At 33.9% G+C, this 17,336-nt stretch overlaps 1 protein-coding gene across 1 annotated transcript in view; it reads right to left on the bottom strand.

Moving 5' to 3' along the window:
• Positions 1-17,336, bottom strand: part of RNF17 (ring finger protein 17) — a gene marked incomplete at both ends in the record, with an annotated part of 172,088 nt that overhangs the window by 75,148 nt on the left and 79,604 nt on the right. Inside the window, 3 exons of the mRNA XM_084234862.1 lie at positions 9,732-9,850; positions 9,984-10,134; positions 10,774-11,001. Of these exons, the coding sequence (XP_084090988.1) occupies positions 9,732-9,850; positions 9,984-10,134; positions 10,774-11,001 (498 nt within the window). The remainder of the gene's footprint in view (positions 1-9,731; positions 9,851-9,983; positions 10,135-10,773; positions 11,002-17,336) is intronic.

The following is a 17,336-nucleotide window of genomic DNA, read 5'->3' as shown; positions in this document are numbered from 1 at the left end:
GACTCATACAATGAAAACTACAAGACATTATTAAAGGGTTTAGATCATGACATATGGCTATGGGAAAACAGACCATGCTCATGGATGGGGAGAATCAATCACAAAATGACTACTGTATCAAAAGTGATATATAAATTTAACTCAACCCCCATGAAAATACCAATACTCTTGAAAGAATATAAAAAATATTAAATTTGCATATGGAAGCATAAAAGGCCTCTAATATCAAAAGCAATCCTGAGAAAAAAGAAATGAGACATTGTATAACATGACTTTAATAATAAAGCAACTAATTAAAACAATACTCCAATGTTACCTCAGTTAAAAACTGATTTATAAAAACTCCAATCACGGGTCTGACATCAAGGTTGCACACCAGGAAGGCATGGTCTCTGTGCCATTGCCATGGGGGAAGGCAGGAGCCCCCACAACCACCTCTGGACTGGAGAGAGGGAGGGCCCCGAAATGGGCTCAGTAGGGAAGTGTGTGCAGAGCAAAGCCATGGCAGGCCTCCAGTGCCCACCAGCCTGAGCTGTGGAAGCGAGTTGAAGTGGAACTGCCATCAAGGTAAACTGTGCACACTAGGAAGGCACAGTCCCTGTTCCATCAGGGACCCCCACAACCACCCTCTGTACTGGAGAGATGGAGGGCCCCAAAACAGACTTAATATAGAAGTGTGCTTTGAGCAAAGCTGTCACAGGCTTCTGGCACTCTCATGCCTGAGCTGTGGAACCGAACTGAACTAGGGTACAGGATTCACCATCAAAGTGAACTGTGAGCACCACACCAAGATAGCACAGCCCTTGCACTATCATTGGAAGACAGGGACCCCATGATCACTTTTGGGACCTGAGAGAGGGATGACTCTGCAAACAAAGCCAGAGATCCCAAGGTCCCCTTGTGGAACTGAGTAAATACAGAGGAAGGGTATCTTCTGAGAGAGCACCCACCAACATACCCACAATATCACTACCCTTGAGGAGTTTTGGTGTGACACTGCTGAACTTGATCTTGCAAAGAGATGCCCACCAATACCAGTAGTACAGTGTCCCAATTCATAGGACAAATTAGAAAACAAACATCATGGAGAAGGAATAGCACAATCAACCAAGCAAGCCCTCAGGGGAAGGACACACCACAAAAAGAAAACCAACCACCAGAACCCAACAACAATGACCTGGATGAATTTCTCAGTCTGCCAGATAGAGAATTTAAAATTGCCACGATTAATCAACTAAAAGAAGTCAAAAAGGAAAAATATGATATGAGAAAAATAATGATCAGAAGAATGAAACAGAGTCCCAAAGGAGGGAAGTGAAAGAAATATAGGAGATTAAAAGATAAATGGAGGAGCTATGAAGGCTGAGAAAAGCAATGAAAACAGAATGGATGAAATGGAAGAACAAATAAGTACTCTCAAAGATATAGAAATAAAAAGAACCAAAGCAGAATACAAAAGAGAAGTATGAAGGAAAGAGAATTAGGAAACATGCCAAGGAATATCTGACTCCATGAAGACAGGAAATATAAAAGTTATAGGAATCCCAGGAGGAGAGGAGAGACACACATAAGAACAGAGTAAATATTCAAGGAGATGATAGAAGAGAACTTCCCAAGCATGAAGAAGGAGATGAAAACAGACATACAAGAAGTGAGAAGATCACCAAACTTCACGATGAAAGGAAAAATTCAGCAAGACACATAATAGTAAAGCTCCTAAGAAACCAAGACAAAGAAAAATAATGAAGCCAACAAGAGGGAAGAAACAGATAACATATAAAGGAAAACCAATCAGGCTGGCATAAGACTTGTCCGAAGAAACACTATGGGCAAGAAGAGAGTGGAGGGACATATTCAACAAACTCTAAGACAACAAATGCCAACCAAGAATACTTTATCCTGCAAAGCTTTCCTTCCTCTATGAAGAAAGAATAAGGACCTTCTCAGACATCAGAAACTCCAAATTTCATTACGACTAAACCCCCACTCCAAAAAATACTACAAGAAGTCCTAAAGTAAAAACCAACAGAGGGATGAATAAGAAGAATGAAACAAGACAGGGAATAAAATCACAAAAAGACAAAATGGCAAATACAGATGCCAATGTATCAATATTAAATTTAAACATAAATGGACTAAACTCATCAATACAAAGACATAGGTTGGATTACGTAACAGCACACAACTTAAGCTGTCTTCAGGAAATACATTTAACAACAAAAGATAAAAATAGACTGGAAGTAAAAGGATGGAAAACAATCCTACAAGCAAATGGACCAAAAAAGAAGGCAGGAACAGCTACACTTATGTCAGATAAAGTAGACTTCAAACTAAAAAAGCTAAAAAGAGAGATGGTCAGTCATTACATTATGATTAAGGGAACAATAGTTCAAGAAGACATAACCTTTATTAACATATAGTCACCAAATGAAGGAACACCAAAATAGACAAATATTATCATCTTTGAAAACAGACATTAGAGAAAATATGTATGTAGTAGACTTCAACACACTACTCTCAATGAGACAAACAATAAGCAAGGACACTAAAGTTCTAAACAAGGATGTAGACCTCATGGGCTTAACAGACATCTATACAACACTGCACCAAAAAATCTGAGTACACATTTTTCTCAAGTACACATGGATCATTCTCCAGGATTGATCACATACTGGGATACAAGACAAACATCAACAGATACACTAAGATCAAAACCATACAAATATCTTCTCTGACCACGAAGGCATCAAACTAGAAATAAACCAAGAAAAGAAGGCAAGAAACCCTCCTACCTCATGGAGATTGAAACCCACACTATTGGAAGACCACTGGGTCAATGAGGAGATCAAAGAAGAAATGAAAAAATACCTTGAGATGAATGATTATGAGGATACAACTCTTCAGAACATATGGGACACAGCAAAAGCAGTTATAAGAGGACAATATACAGCAATAAAGGTTCACATCAAGAAACAAGAAAGAACTCAAAGGAATAACCTAATATCCTACCTTAAAGAATTGGAAAAAGAACAACAAAAAACCACAAAAGCTGGTAGAAGGAAATAATAAAAAAAATCAAAGCAGAAATAAATGAAATAGAAGAAAAAAAATCCAAAGGTCAATGAAACCAAAAGTTGGTTCTTTGAAAAAATAAACAAAATAGACAAACCTCTAGCCAGGCTCACAAAGAAAAAATGGGAGAAAGCACAAATAAATAGGGTCATAAACAAAAGAGGATACATTACAACAGACACAGACACAGCAGAAATCAAAAAGAATAATCAGAGACTACTATAAACAGTTATATGCAACTAAATTCAACAATCTAGAAGAGATGGACAAATTCTTACAACTTTATAATCACCCAAAGCTAGATAAAGAAAGAACAGCTAAACAGACCAATTATAAGCAGTGAAATTGAAGCAGTGATAAAAACCCTCCCCCCAAACAAAAGCCCAGGACCAGATGGATTTACAAATAAATTCTACCAAACATTCACAAACTAGTGCCTATCCTTCACAAACTCTTTAAAAAAATTGAGAAGGAAGGAAAAATACCAAACACATTTTATGAAGCCAACATTACACTAATACCAAAACCAAAAAGACAACACAAAAAAAAGAAAACTAAAGGCCAATGTCTCTAATGAAAACTGATGCAAAAAATCTTCAATAAAATTCTAGCTAATGGAATCCAACAATGCATTAATAAGATAATTCACCACAACCAAGTAGGATTTATTCCAGGCACACAAGATGGTTCACATCCAAAAATCAATTAATGTAATCCAACCCATTAGCAAAAAGAAAAATAAAAATGGTATGATCATATCAATAGATGCTGAGAAAGCATTTGACAAAGTTCAACATCCATTTATGATAAAGGCCCTTGAAATTCTTGGGATAGAAGGAACATACCTTAATATAATAAAGGCCATATATGACAAGCCAATAGCCAAAATAATTCTCAATCCCTTAAGATCTGGAAGAAGACAAGGATGTCCACTCTCACCACAACTTTTTAATATAATTCTGGAAGTACTAGTCAGCGCAATAAGACAAGAGAAAAACATACAAGGAATACAAATAGGGAAAGAAGAAGTAAAACTAACACTATTTGCAGGTGATATAATATACAGAGAACCCCAAAAACTCCACAGAAAAACTAATCAAAATAATCAACCAGTTTAGTAAAGTAGCAGGATACAAAAATCAAAACACAAAAATCAGTAGCTTTCACATATGCAAACAATAAATCTGAAGAAGAAAAAAAATCAAGAAAACCATCCCTTTTATAATTGAAACAAAAAAAAATCAAATACTGGGGAGTAAACCTAACAAAAGAGGCAAAGGATCTATACAAAGAAAATTATAAAACATTATTAAAATAAATAGAAGACACAAAGAAATGGTAGACATCCCCTGCTCCTGGATTGGAAGAATTAACATTATCAAAATGGCCATCCTACCAAGGGCAATTTACAGATTCAGCACTATTCCAATAAAAATTTCAATGAATTTTCTTCAAAGAAATCAAACAGATAATGATGAAATTCATATGGAGCCACAAAAAAAAACACCAAATAGCCAGAGCTCTCCTGACTAATCTGTTTTTTTTTTTAAATCTTTTATTTCATGTATTTTTTACATCATTTTTCATTCTTGCACAATGTATGCTTTTTCATTTGTTATAGTCCCCATACTATTCCCACCCCCCCTTATTTTGACCATAATCCCTACTACTCCCCCCCTCAACCCTCTGCAGTGTGTCTTTGGCTTATAGTTGCTTGTTGATTTTGATTCTTACTTTATTATAATTAGTCTTTCTCCTGATGCCTTATTTATGTTTTCTAAATTCCTGCTATGAATGAGATCATCTGGTATTTTTCTTTTTCTTTCTGGCTTATTTCGTTGAGCATGATCCCTACCAGCTCCATCCATGTTGCTGCAAATTATATGAGTTTATCTTTTTTGATTGCTGAGAAGTATTCCATTGTGTGTATGTACCACATCTTCTTAATGCAGTCATCTATTTTTGGGCATTTGGGTTGTTTCCACAGCTTGCCTATTGTAAATAGTGCTGCTATAATCATAGGGGTGCAAGGTGCCCTTTTGAATTATGATTCTGTGTCCTTTGGGTAAATACCTAGGAGTGGAATTTCTGGGTCATATGGAAGCTCCATCTTTAGTATCTCCTGACTAATCTGAATGGAATGGAGATATCACAATTCCAGACTTCAAACAATACTACAAAGCCATAATAATCAAAACTGCATGGTACTGGAACAAGAACAGACACACAGACCAATGGCATTGAACAAAAAACCCAGAATAAACCCACAGATTTACAGTCAACTAACCTTTGACAAAGGAGCAAAGAATATGCAATGGAACAAAGAAAGTCTGTTGAATAAATGGTGCTCAGAAAACTGGGCTGCTACATGCAAAAAAAATGAAGTTTGACTACTACCCCACATCATGCACAAAAACCAACTCAGAATGGATTAAAGAACTAGACATAAGAAAGGAAACCTTAAAATATATAGAAGAAAATATAGGCCAAACACTACATGGCATACACCTCAGTAACATCTTTAAAGACTCATCACCCAAAACAGTGATAGTGAAGGAAAGGATAAACAGCTGGGACTACAACAAATTAAAGAGCTTCTGTACAGAAAAAAAGACATTAACCAAATTACAGAGACACCCCACTGACTGGGAGAAAATTTTTGCACACAACACTAATGACAAGGGATGATCACAAAATCTACAAAGATCTGACGAATCTCAACAAAAACAAAGAAAACAACCCAGTCAAAAAATGGGCAGAAGAGCTAAAAGACATTTTTCTAAAGAGGAAATGCAAATGGCCAATAGGCATATGAAAAAAATCCTCAACATCACTCATAATCAGGAAAATGCAAATCAAAACTACAATGAGATACCATCTTACACCAGTGAGAATGGCACATATTAAAAAAACTAGCAACAACAAATATTGGTGATTATGTGGGGAAAAGGGAACTCTCTTACACTTTTGGTGAGAATGCAAACTGGTCCAACAACTATGGAAAGCTGTGTGGAGGTTCCTCAATCTGCTAAAAATGGAGCTTCCATATGATCCAGCAATTCCACTCCTAGGGATCTACCCAAAGGACACAGAAACAATAATTCGAAAGGATACCTGCATCCCTATATTTATTGCATTGCTATTTACAATAGGTAAGCTATGAAAACAACCCAAATGCCCAAAAATAGATGAATGGATCAAGGTGATGTGGTATATATATGCAACGGAATATTACTCAGCAATCAAAAGAAATAAACTCTTGCCATTCACAGCAACTTGGTTGGTGCTGGAAGGGATCATGCTCAGTGAAATAAGCCAGAAAGAATAAGAAAAATACCGGATGGTCTCACTTTTAGGAGAAATGTAAAGGATCCAAATAAGGATCAGGAAAATAAATAAATAAATGGATAAAGAATACTTACAGTAAAGTAAATCTCAAACTTAACAAGCAACTATAAACCAGAGACATTCTACAGGGAGGATGAGGGGAGTAGGATCAAAACAGGGGTGGGAAGAGTACAAGGTACTAGGGTGATGGTACATGGGTGAATTGGTGGTGGGAATTTCAAGGGGACTATAACCAAGATGAGAAAACTTACATTGTACAAAAATGAAGAATGATGCAAAAAATTTTTAAAGTATAAAAGCTCTTGTCACAAGAAAAAATATTTTATCTATGTGAGGTAGTGTATATTAGCTATGTAATCATTGCACAGTATATACATATTTCAAGTTATTGTGTTAATACACCTAAAACTAATATAATGTTTATGCCAATTATAATTCAATAAAACTGGAATAAAAGATTTAGTATAAATAAAAATATAAAATATCTTAAAAAAACAAAAATATGGTATTGGAATAAAAATATATACACATTGATACATGGAACAGAATTGAAAGCCCAGAAATAAATCTATGCATGTATCAACACTTCATTCATGATAAAGGAGCCACAGCCATACAATGGAGAAAGGAGAGTCTCTTTAATAAATGGTGCTGGGAAAATTGGACAACTATATGTAAAAGAATGAATGTGCATCACTAACTCTATGCACAAAAATAAATTCAAAGGGATTAAAGACTTAATTTTAGAAGAAAACACTGGTGATATGTTTCATAACATCAAATGCTGAAAGATGTTTTTTGTGGACTGGACCTCTATAGCAAGGGAAATAAAAGCAGAAATGGACAAAACTCAGACTACCTCAAAGGAAAAATTTTTTACACAGCAAAAAACACCAGCAGATTGAGAAGTCATTCCACTGAATATGAGAAAAATATTCACATATTTCACAATATGGCTAATAACCCATATGTATTTTTAAAAAGTACATAATTTAACCAAAAAAACCAATAATAATCAGGCAGCAGATATGAACAATTCACCAAAAAGGATATCTAGAAGGGCAACAGCATGCAGCTATTTTATAAAGCAAACTGGATTTATCTTAAAAACTAAAAATAGAAATAGTATATGACCTAGCAATCCCACTTTTTTGCATCTCTCCTAATAACTTGAGACCAAGTATCCCCCAATTATGTGCTCCATGTTTGCTGCAGCATTATTTACAAAAATTAGGATATAGAAACACCCTCTACAAGAATGGATCAAGAAGATGTGGTATATCCAAGAACGGAATACTATTCTGTAAGGAAAGGCAAAACATTGCCATTCACAGCAAAATGGAAGAATTTCAAGAGAACTATGTGTGATAAACAAGCCAAAAAGACAAAGAAATACTTTGGACATTTATGAAGTAGACAATTCAAAATAGAAAAATACTTATTAAAATTAAAGGACACTACAAAGTAAGGTTTCTGAGGTTAAGAGGGAAGAGAATGGGTAAAAGGGATAGTAATGGGAAAAATACCACTGCTTGTGTTGGAATTGTGCAGTCTCTCCTGGACAGCACTTGCTAGAATTCCTCTTTTATGGTTGTGGATTAAGAATGACCAAGATTTGGGATGCAACAAGCAGGAGGGGTCATTATGTTCTAAAGCTGGCTTGGTCTTCTGCAGGTCACTTCTGTTGTCAGGATTGAGTGGTGATGACCCTATGCAGGTTCTAGTTTGTCTTTGTTAATTCTAGTCATTTTTATCAACAGCATCTTTTCTTCCGTTGCTGGCTTCACTGACCTATACTAATTCCAGTCCCACTAACAGATGCAGAGCCAATAGCCATAAACTCCTTCAGTAGCTCCCAATATTACATAAATGTAATCTCAAAAATAAATCCTACATATCACAAGAATTCTGTCCTCATTTCTATACTGTCTTCTCTTAAAGCATTATCTATTGTGTATTTGTTTTTGTTTTTTTCTAATTTAGTCTATATTTCTGATATATTTTTTTCCTGAGTGTTGCTATCTCTCTCTTCAAATTTTTCATTGCAATTATTCCTATTTTATGTTTTATGTTGTTTTCCATAGAGTATCATATTCTTTTTTTCAGTTCATTAAAAAATACTAGATTTATTATTTTGTGAGCATGTCTTTTTGGAGATTTCCATCGTTTTCAGGATATTATTTGGCTCCTTGTTCTTTTTCCTTTGGATATTTTAATCCTTTCTTTTGCTCATGTTTTATGCAAAATAAAATTTCCTGTCCTTTTGGGAGAAACGGGTAGATCAAAATGCTTCTCTAGCTTAATGGGTCTAGACTCTTCCTTATGTTTTCTCAAAAATGACAGAAAAATAGGATCTCATACTTTGATATCTTGCTCTTTTTCTCTACTTTTACCTGTTCTTCTTTTCCCTATTGTCCATTTTGCTCAAATCAGGCTTTGTTCCCAGAAGCTTTTCTTCAGTGTGGGGCAATGAAAGACTGTTCCAGTTTACTTTCAAGCAGTTATATTATTAAGAAGGCACCAATGCCATGAAACTTTGGCACATTATAGATCTCTTGCATTCACCTATGAATAGCATTCTGTGTTACTCCCTTTTCCGTTTTGGTTGCTGTTCTCAGATTGGCTTGTGTGTGCCAGTGAAATGATGCTGTCAATTCCTATTCTGGGAGCTGCTAGAATCCCAGTCAGCCTTTCTTCTACATCCTCCCACATAAAGATTGGTACCATAAGGGTCTTGCTTCCTGGTGTGCCACATACTTGTGTTTGAGGATGCCTGGGGGAAATCTTTGTTATCTGCTTTTGGTATAGACGTGGATGGTGCAGTCTTCAGTTTTGCCATGCATGCAATTTGCTCTGTGTTTATGACAAGATTCCAGCATGCTCAAACTATGCCATAAAGAATCCTCTCCAATGCACTGTGGTAATTAATACATTTATAACTTTCCAATCAATTCTAAGCTTGTGAAATATTTTATTTCTTTAAGTTTTTTTTTTACAGTGTGATTCTATCAAGATACCTTTCATACTCAACTATCTCTATTTCCCTAATATCACTAAAATTTATGTGCTCCAATTTTTTTTTTGAGAACAGAAAATGTGGATTTATTGAAATACACTGCAGAGAAGCAGTGGGCTAGACAGGAGCAGTCTGCTGCACCTGTGCTCTAAATTTTTATCTTTCTCTCCTAAAACTTTAAAATTAGATTCTGTGAAAATTTCAGAATGTTATATCCAAATCAACAAAACTCCATCCAAAGAGAAAATTATTTAAAATCATATTCAATGAGAAAATTTACTCAGCTATGAGCTACCTTATATCAACAAGAGAGCATTCCAAAGATAATCTTCCCATTGTCTTCAGGTTTTCTTGAAGTTCTCTTAAACAGTTAATATTCACTAGTAGTTCAACACCCACATCATACAGCAAGACCTATGAAAACAATAAATTTAAAGTCTGTGGAAGTTAATTTTTTGCAAACTGAAAAAGCATAATAAAAGTTGGATTAAATAACTCTAGGAAAAATATACAAAATGTGTTTATCCACTTTCAATTCTGCATTTACCTCTACCAATGTGTCTGTAACCATTCTGATTATTTGACCTCTTCGCCACTGATTTTTATCTGGGATCTTAACAGCACAGTGCATATCATTTTCCCATTTAACAGGTTCCCATTTTGAGTTTTCATAAGCAGCAACCATCTTTTCTTCTAAACTATGTAAAGAAAAATAATGTTGATTTTCTAAGTCTTTTCTTAAAACACATAATTCTCTGTCCACATGCCTCCTATTATCCCCACTTTGTTCATTTTACAGCAGTCAAGCTGAATACCTGTTTTCCTTTAATATCCACACATATTTGAATTAGCTCTTCCCTCTGCCTGAGATGAACTCATCCCAGATTTCTTCATGGCTTACTTTCTTTTCTTTTTCAGGGTCCACTTCAAAAATCACTATCCCTTAAATCTGCTGTCTTTTCCAACTGCTTCTATTCTCTCTTTTGTGTTTATCATCATCTGTTACACAGAGTGTGTAACATTCATTGTCTCTTTCTCTACTAAAATTTAAGTTCTATGATAGCAAAGACTTGTTCATGTTTTTACTACTGTATACCCAACAATGAGAATCCTGGCTATCAAACAGTTGATGTTCATTAAATGTGGAATGCATAAATTATAATACAGTGAAAACAACCAATAAATATACTAAGTGTATGCTTTTAGTTTTTAAGTGACTATTTTGCCGAAATAATTTTTCTACTTTTAAAATTATGTATTTATGATTTCTAAATATTTGAAACAAAATATAGAAAAATGAATAAAACCACATGTGATATTTTCCTTTTATACTATACCTATTAAGTAAGTTTTCTGTTAATAACCACTGAACATAAATCTTCTCAGGAGATACTACATTACAGATATGCACAGGGAGTTCCTTATTGTATAGTGACTGAAGATTCTCATTAGGTAGAGATTTTGCAGACACAGGGTTAAAGTTGTTTACTTCATTGGAAATAATTTCTTCTGGAGAAGGGTCCCATACTTCAATATGCTTTTTGGAATTATTTTTGCAGGAATATCTGAAAAAATAACAAATGTTATTAGCAAAAAGTATTTTGCAAAGTATTAGTATTTGTACAGATCTAGCATGAACTATGATTTACTACTTCTTAGTTTTGAAATTAAATAATAATTGTATTTTTAAAGAGTTCTTAACTATCATTAAAATGAGTATAAAAACACTAAACATCAAACTTTCTACTTGAAAAGTTTAAAATATCAACTTTGCTCATAATTTTACCATTTCCCATTGATATTTTGCACTCACAAAGCAATAGAAGAATTACTCACTTTTAAAAAATAACTTGAGTGTTTGTTTCTCCTTGGTTAAAAAGCCTCAATCTATTTACCAATAGCAATGTAAGTGGAAAACAATTGCTATTAAAACATTTAAAATAACAGGGGCCTCCCTGGTGACACAAGGGGTTAAGACTCAACCTATGAAGCTATTCCTAGCCACTGCAGCATGAGTTCAAGCAGACCTCTCCTGACTTGCCCACTTCTCCCCTCAGCAGTGTATTTCAGTTGATCTGCCTATTCTGCTCCCCACCCTGTCTCTGGTGAATCCTCTCAATCTACACACCTCTGGATTGTACCCCATAAATAAATAAATATTTTAAAAATAAATAAAACATTTAAAATAAAATTATTGAATGAAGTCTTTAGAATGTTCTAACTGAAGCTAGGTATACTGCCTCAATCAGATGTTCACCTGATAAATGCAAAAATGGTTACAAGAAGATGTCTCTCTCTGTTTTAAATAATTAAGATTGTCTTTAGAAGTATAAAAAAATCTGAATTTTTATGAAGACCAGTTTTATTTTTTTTCTTTTATAGTCTGTACTTTGAATGTAGCGTTTAAGAAAGTTAAGATTTAAGAAGCCTTTGCCCAGCCAACAGTCTTTAAGATTTTCTCCTATTTCCTTTTAGAAGTCTTGTTCTCACTTTTAAGATTAATTCATTTTAAGTTTTTTTTTTTTTAAACATATGACTTTTTGTGTTGATGTTTCATGTTCTTTTTTTTTTTTTTAAAGATTTATTTTTATTTATTTATACAAGCACTGGGTACAGTCAGAAGCGCGGGAGAGTGAGAGAATTCACCAGAGCCAGAGCGGGGAACAGAGCAGGCAGAAGGACCGAAGTACACTGCTGAGGGGAGCAGCGGGCGGCAGGAGAGGTCTGCGCGCCATGTGGGACTCTCCTCTGGTGGCCGGGGAGCATCTGGGGAATGAACCGGCACCGCAGAGGCTGCGGGCAGCATCGCAACCCAGTGCTCAACCGCTGCGCCACTGGGGAGGCCCTGTGTTAAGTTTTTATGTATGGTATGAGGTAAGGGTACGTTCAATTTCTTTTTTTTTTTTTTTTTTTTGCCTGTGGCTATCCAGTTGCCCCAAAATGTGTGTTGAACAAACTACCTTTTCTCCAATGAACTGCACTGGCATCTTTGTTTTAGAAGTCAATTGGTTTTAAATACAAGGTTTTATTTTTCAACTCTCAATACTATTTATTGATCAATTTTTTTTTATGTTAGTACCATAGTCTTGGAAACTAGTTTTATATTAAGTTCTGAAATGGGAAGAGAAAATCTTTCAGCTTTCTTTGATTTCACAACTGTTTTGGCCATTTTGGGTGTTTTATATTTCCAAATAAATTTCAGGATATCCTAAGCAATTTCTGCAAAAAGGTCTGCTGGAATATTCATAAGGATGGGGTTGTCTATAGCTAATGGAATTAAAAACATTAAAAAACTATTGTGGTGAAAGTTATATAATATTAAAATACTTTAAATAGTATTTAAAGTGGCATTTAGTACAATCACAGTTGTTTGTACATCTATCTAGTTCCAAAACAATTCTATCACTCCAAAATAAACTTTAAGAGATTATTCCCATAATTCTCTCCCCTCACTTCCTGTTAACCATTGATCTATGTCTGTCTCTGCAGATTTATCTATTCTGGATATTTCATATAAAAGTGGAATTATACAATATGTCACCTTTTATATAGAACTTATTTCATTTAGCATAAGGAATGCAAGGTACATCAACATTATAATAAATACCAATATTTAATTATTTTTATGACTGAATAATAGCCCATTATACTTACATACACACACACACACACACACACACACATTTATTCAACCGCTGATGAACATCTGGACTGGTTCCACCTTTTGGTTGCTATGAAAAACATGCACATTTATTTGTTTGGGTACATGCTTTTGATTATTTTGCTTTATTCTTGATTGTTTTGGCTTAACTCTCATAACCTTACTGGTGTGAAGGCATCTTCTGCCTTCCTAGAATGGAATTTATGGGTCAACTGGTAAATTCTATGTGTAAGTTTTTGAAGAATTGCCAAGTTGGTTCCTATTTCCACTTATATTCCCACTAGCAGTGCAGAAGGGGACAAATTTCATTTCTCTCCAACACATATCTTAAAAAAATTATTCATTTTTGAGAAAGTAATATATGTACATGGTGCAAGATTCAAAAGCTACAAAAGCTACAGGTTAACAGTTAACATTGTTAGTGGATATTATGACTCATTCCATATAAATAATACATATATACAATATTTTTGGTAAAAAAATTAAACATCCAAAATTGGTTATGCTCTAATTTATGTAAGCTTACATAATTATACAAAATCTATTAAAATTATTGTTATAATAATGTTAGCTGGAAAAAAAGGTTTATTTTAAACAACATGACCTTGATTTTAGAAAAATCAAGTTAGTTGGTTAAATGGGAGTAAGAAAATATTTAATGTTTAATTAAAACACTTAACTGTAGCAATGGCAGACCCCTTAAGCAAATCAATGTTACCATTCCTATCTTTAATGACCTAGACTGACCTTGTAATTTATTTATTTTATTTATTTTATTTTTTTTTTGACCTTGTAATTTAAAGAGCATAAGATTCTGCAGCCCAAAACTATCTCTCTAACTTATGGCAACATAATAACTAATTGGATTAATCTTTATGGAAAACTCCGGACATTCTCACAATTTGACATATGCTAACCTTATATGGTGTTAACCATACTTACTACCACATGGCCCATTAAAAAAATTAGCCTTATAATTGATAAATCAAATTGTAAGATATACATAGTCATGATTTGATATACATGAAAACATTCCCTCCCACCTAGTTATTAATTCATAAATTATTTCACATATTTAGTTCCCCCCGTCCTCTTTAGTGAGAGCAGTTATATGTATCTTATGACTTCATTATTGCTCACTAAATAACTCAAAAATTTTTTCTAACTAAAAAAAATTCTTATTTAATGTTTTTTTTAAATAGGTTCAGTTGTATTATTTATAATGCACTTATTGCTTAATCTAAAATAGATTTACAACCACTTGTGCTTTGTCTATTGCTTATCTACAAATCTATTATTAAGCTGCCTTTATGATTATCTGCATTGTTCTGATTGGGTTTTTTTTTTATGATGAGCATGAATTTATTCTTTTTTTTTAATAATAAATTTTATTTTTATATTCCCCATACAGTTGCAACCCCCCTGAATTTATTCTTTATTTAATATTTGAATTTATAGGTAAGGGGAATATATATAAAGATGGTGCTAAAGGCAGGGAAAATTCATTTTAAAATTTAAAAAAGTTGCTTTCTGTATATTCTTCCACAGATCCCACACTATCACAAAGAGCTCTTTTTTCTAGATTCTATTTTGCTTATTGTAGAAGTTTTATTTTAGTTTTGGTGTCCCCCTAGCATTTAAGGTGAGGTGATTGATGCTTGATGTATTCTTCTGCTCTTGATAGTTTCAATGACTCTCCTAAGGCTGTGACTGTTTTTAAAAAGGCAAATTTGAAGTTTAAATAGCTTCATTCTATGATCTATGAAAGAAAGAGCTGGTAAACTGAATTTCATTGAAATGAAAAACTTCTGCTCTGTGAAAGATGTGAAGAGGATAAAAAGACAAGGCACAAAATATTTGCAAAAGACATCTGATCAAGGATATTTTCCAAAATATAGAGGGAACTAAAAATTCAATAATAAGAAAACAACCCAATTTAAAGGGGGGTTAAAACTGTAACAGACAGACATCTCACCAAAGATGATTTACAGATGGCAAATAAGCATGTAAAAAGATGCTTTGTACCATATATCATCAGGGAAATGTGAAGTTAACCAAAAATAAGACACTGACTACACATCTATTGGCATAGCCAAAACCTTGAACACTGACAGCACCAAATTCTGGTGAGGACGTGGAGCAATACAAAAACTCTCATTCTCTGATGGTGGGAACACAAAATGGCACAACCACTTTGGAAGATAATGTGCTATTTCTTATAAAACTATACAAACATACTCTTAATACCATACTGATATATTATAGCAATTGAGTTCCTTGGCATTCAGTAATAAAAAGAAAAGGAAGAACCTTAAATGGATATTACTAAGTAAAATAAGTCAATCTAAAAGGGTTATATATGGTATGATTCCAACTATAGGACATTGTGGAAAAAGAAAACCTCTATAGAGAGAGTAAGATCAGTGGTTACCAGGGCTTAGAAGGAAGATAGGATGAAGTGGTGGAGCACAGGAGGATTTTCAGGACAGTGAAAATACTCTGTATGATAATATAATAGTGGATTCATGTCATTATATATTTGTCAAAACCCCACAGAATCTACAGTAATATAAACTATAGGTTTGGGTTATTTTTATGTGTCTATGTAGTATTACTGGCATTAGCAAATTTGCTACTCTGGTGACTTATAGTGGAGGAGTTGTCTATGTAGGGGCAGGGGGTAGAAGGGAACTCTGTTTTCCACTCAGTGTTGTTGGAAATCTAAAACTGTTTCAAAAAATAAAAAATATAAGAGAAACCATCTGATATTTTTTCTTTTTCTTTCTGACTTCTAGGAGTAATATAGGGGAAATAAATAAGCAATCAGGGGGAAATAATAACAAAAAATTGGCTGGCAACTATAAATCAGAGACATTCTGTGGGAGAGGGATCAGAACAGAAGAGGGAGGAGCACAGGGAACTATGGTGATGGTGCATGGGTGAATAGGTGGTGGGAATTATATGGGAACTACACTTGAGAGGAGAAACCAAACACAGTACAAAAATGAATAATGATATAAAAAATATATAAATAAATTATATTAAAAAACTATTTAATGAAGTAAAAGGATAACAGATCTAAATATGAAACCTAAGACTATATATAGAAGGCTATAAAGAGACTACAAATCTTAGAAGATTATAGAGGAGAAAATCATTATGACCTTCCATCAGGCGTGGATTTCTTACTATGACACATGTCCCATATTACGAAAGAAAAACTGTCAAACTGAAATTCAAAACCAGAAATATATCTTTGAAAGACATTAAAAAAGTCACAGACTGGAAAAAATATTTGAAAAGCTCATAATTAATGAAGGACTTGCATCCAGAACATATAAAGAACTCCTACATTTCATAACAAGCAACACAATTTTTAAAAAGGGCAATATATTTGAAATGATATTTTATTGGAAAAAGATGCAAATGGCATATAAGGACATGAAAAGAGCCTTAAGGAAATTAAAATTAACCACTAGGAATTCTACTACACTCCTTTTAGAATGGTAATATACAAGGGAAAACCAGGTTAACTTTAGACTTCTCTGAAGAAACACTAAGGGCAAGAAGAGAATGGTGTAACATATTCAACCAACTTTAGCACAGCAAATGCCAACCAAGAATACTTTACCTGCAAATCTCTCCTTTCTGTATGAAGAAAAAAATATGGATCTTCTCAGACAAACAGAAACTCCAGAAATTCATTACAACTAAACTCCCACTCCAAAAAAATTCTACAAGAAGTCCTAATGCCAAAACCAACAGAGGAATGAACAAGAACAGAATAAAGCAAGGAATAAAATCACAAAGAAGACAAACAACATGGCAAATACAGAGGCCAACATATTAATATTAACTCTAAATGTAAATGGATTAAACTTATCAAAAAATAAAACTCATTAAGAAACAAAATCCAACTTCTGCTGTCTCCAGGAAATACATTTAATCACAAAAGATAAACACAGACTGAAAGTAAATGGTTGGAAAACAATCGCACAAGCAAATGGACCAAAAAAAGAAGGCAGGAACAGCTATATTTATATCAGATGAATACACTTCAAGTTAAAAAAAGGAAAAGAGACAAAGACGGACACTACATTATGATCAAGGGGACAATACACCAGGAAGAAATAACACTCATCAACATATGCTCACCAAATGAAGGAGCACCAAAATATATTAGACAATTATTACCAGCTCTGAAAACAGACATTAAAGAAAATACATATATAGTGGGAG

The sequence above is a fragment of the Talpa europaea genome (assembly GCF_964194135.1).
Source record: "Talpa europaea genome assembly, chromosome: 6".
Classification (NCBI taxonomy): Eukaryota; Metazoa; Chordata; class Mammalia; order Eulipotyphla; family Talpidae; genus Talpa; species Talpa europaea.
The sequence above is the reverse complement of the archived record's forward strand: the minus strand, read 5'-3'. Positions and strand labels throughout refer to the sequence as shown.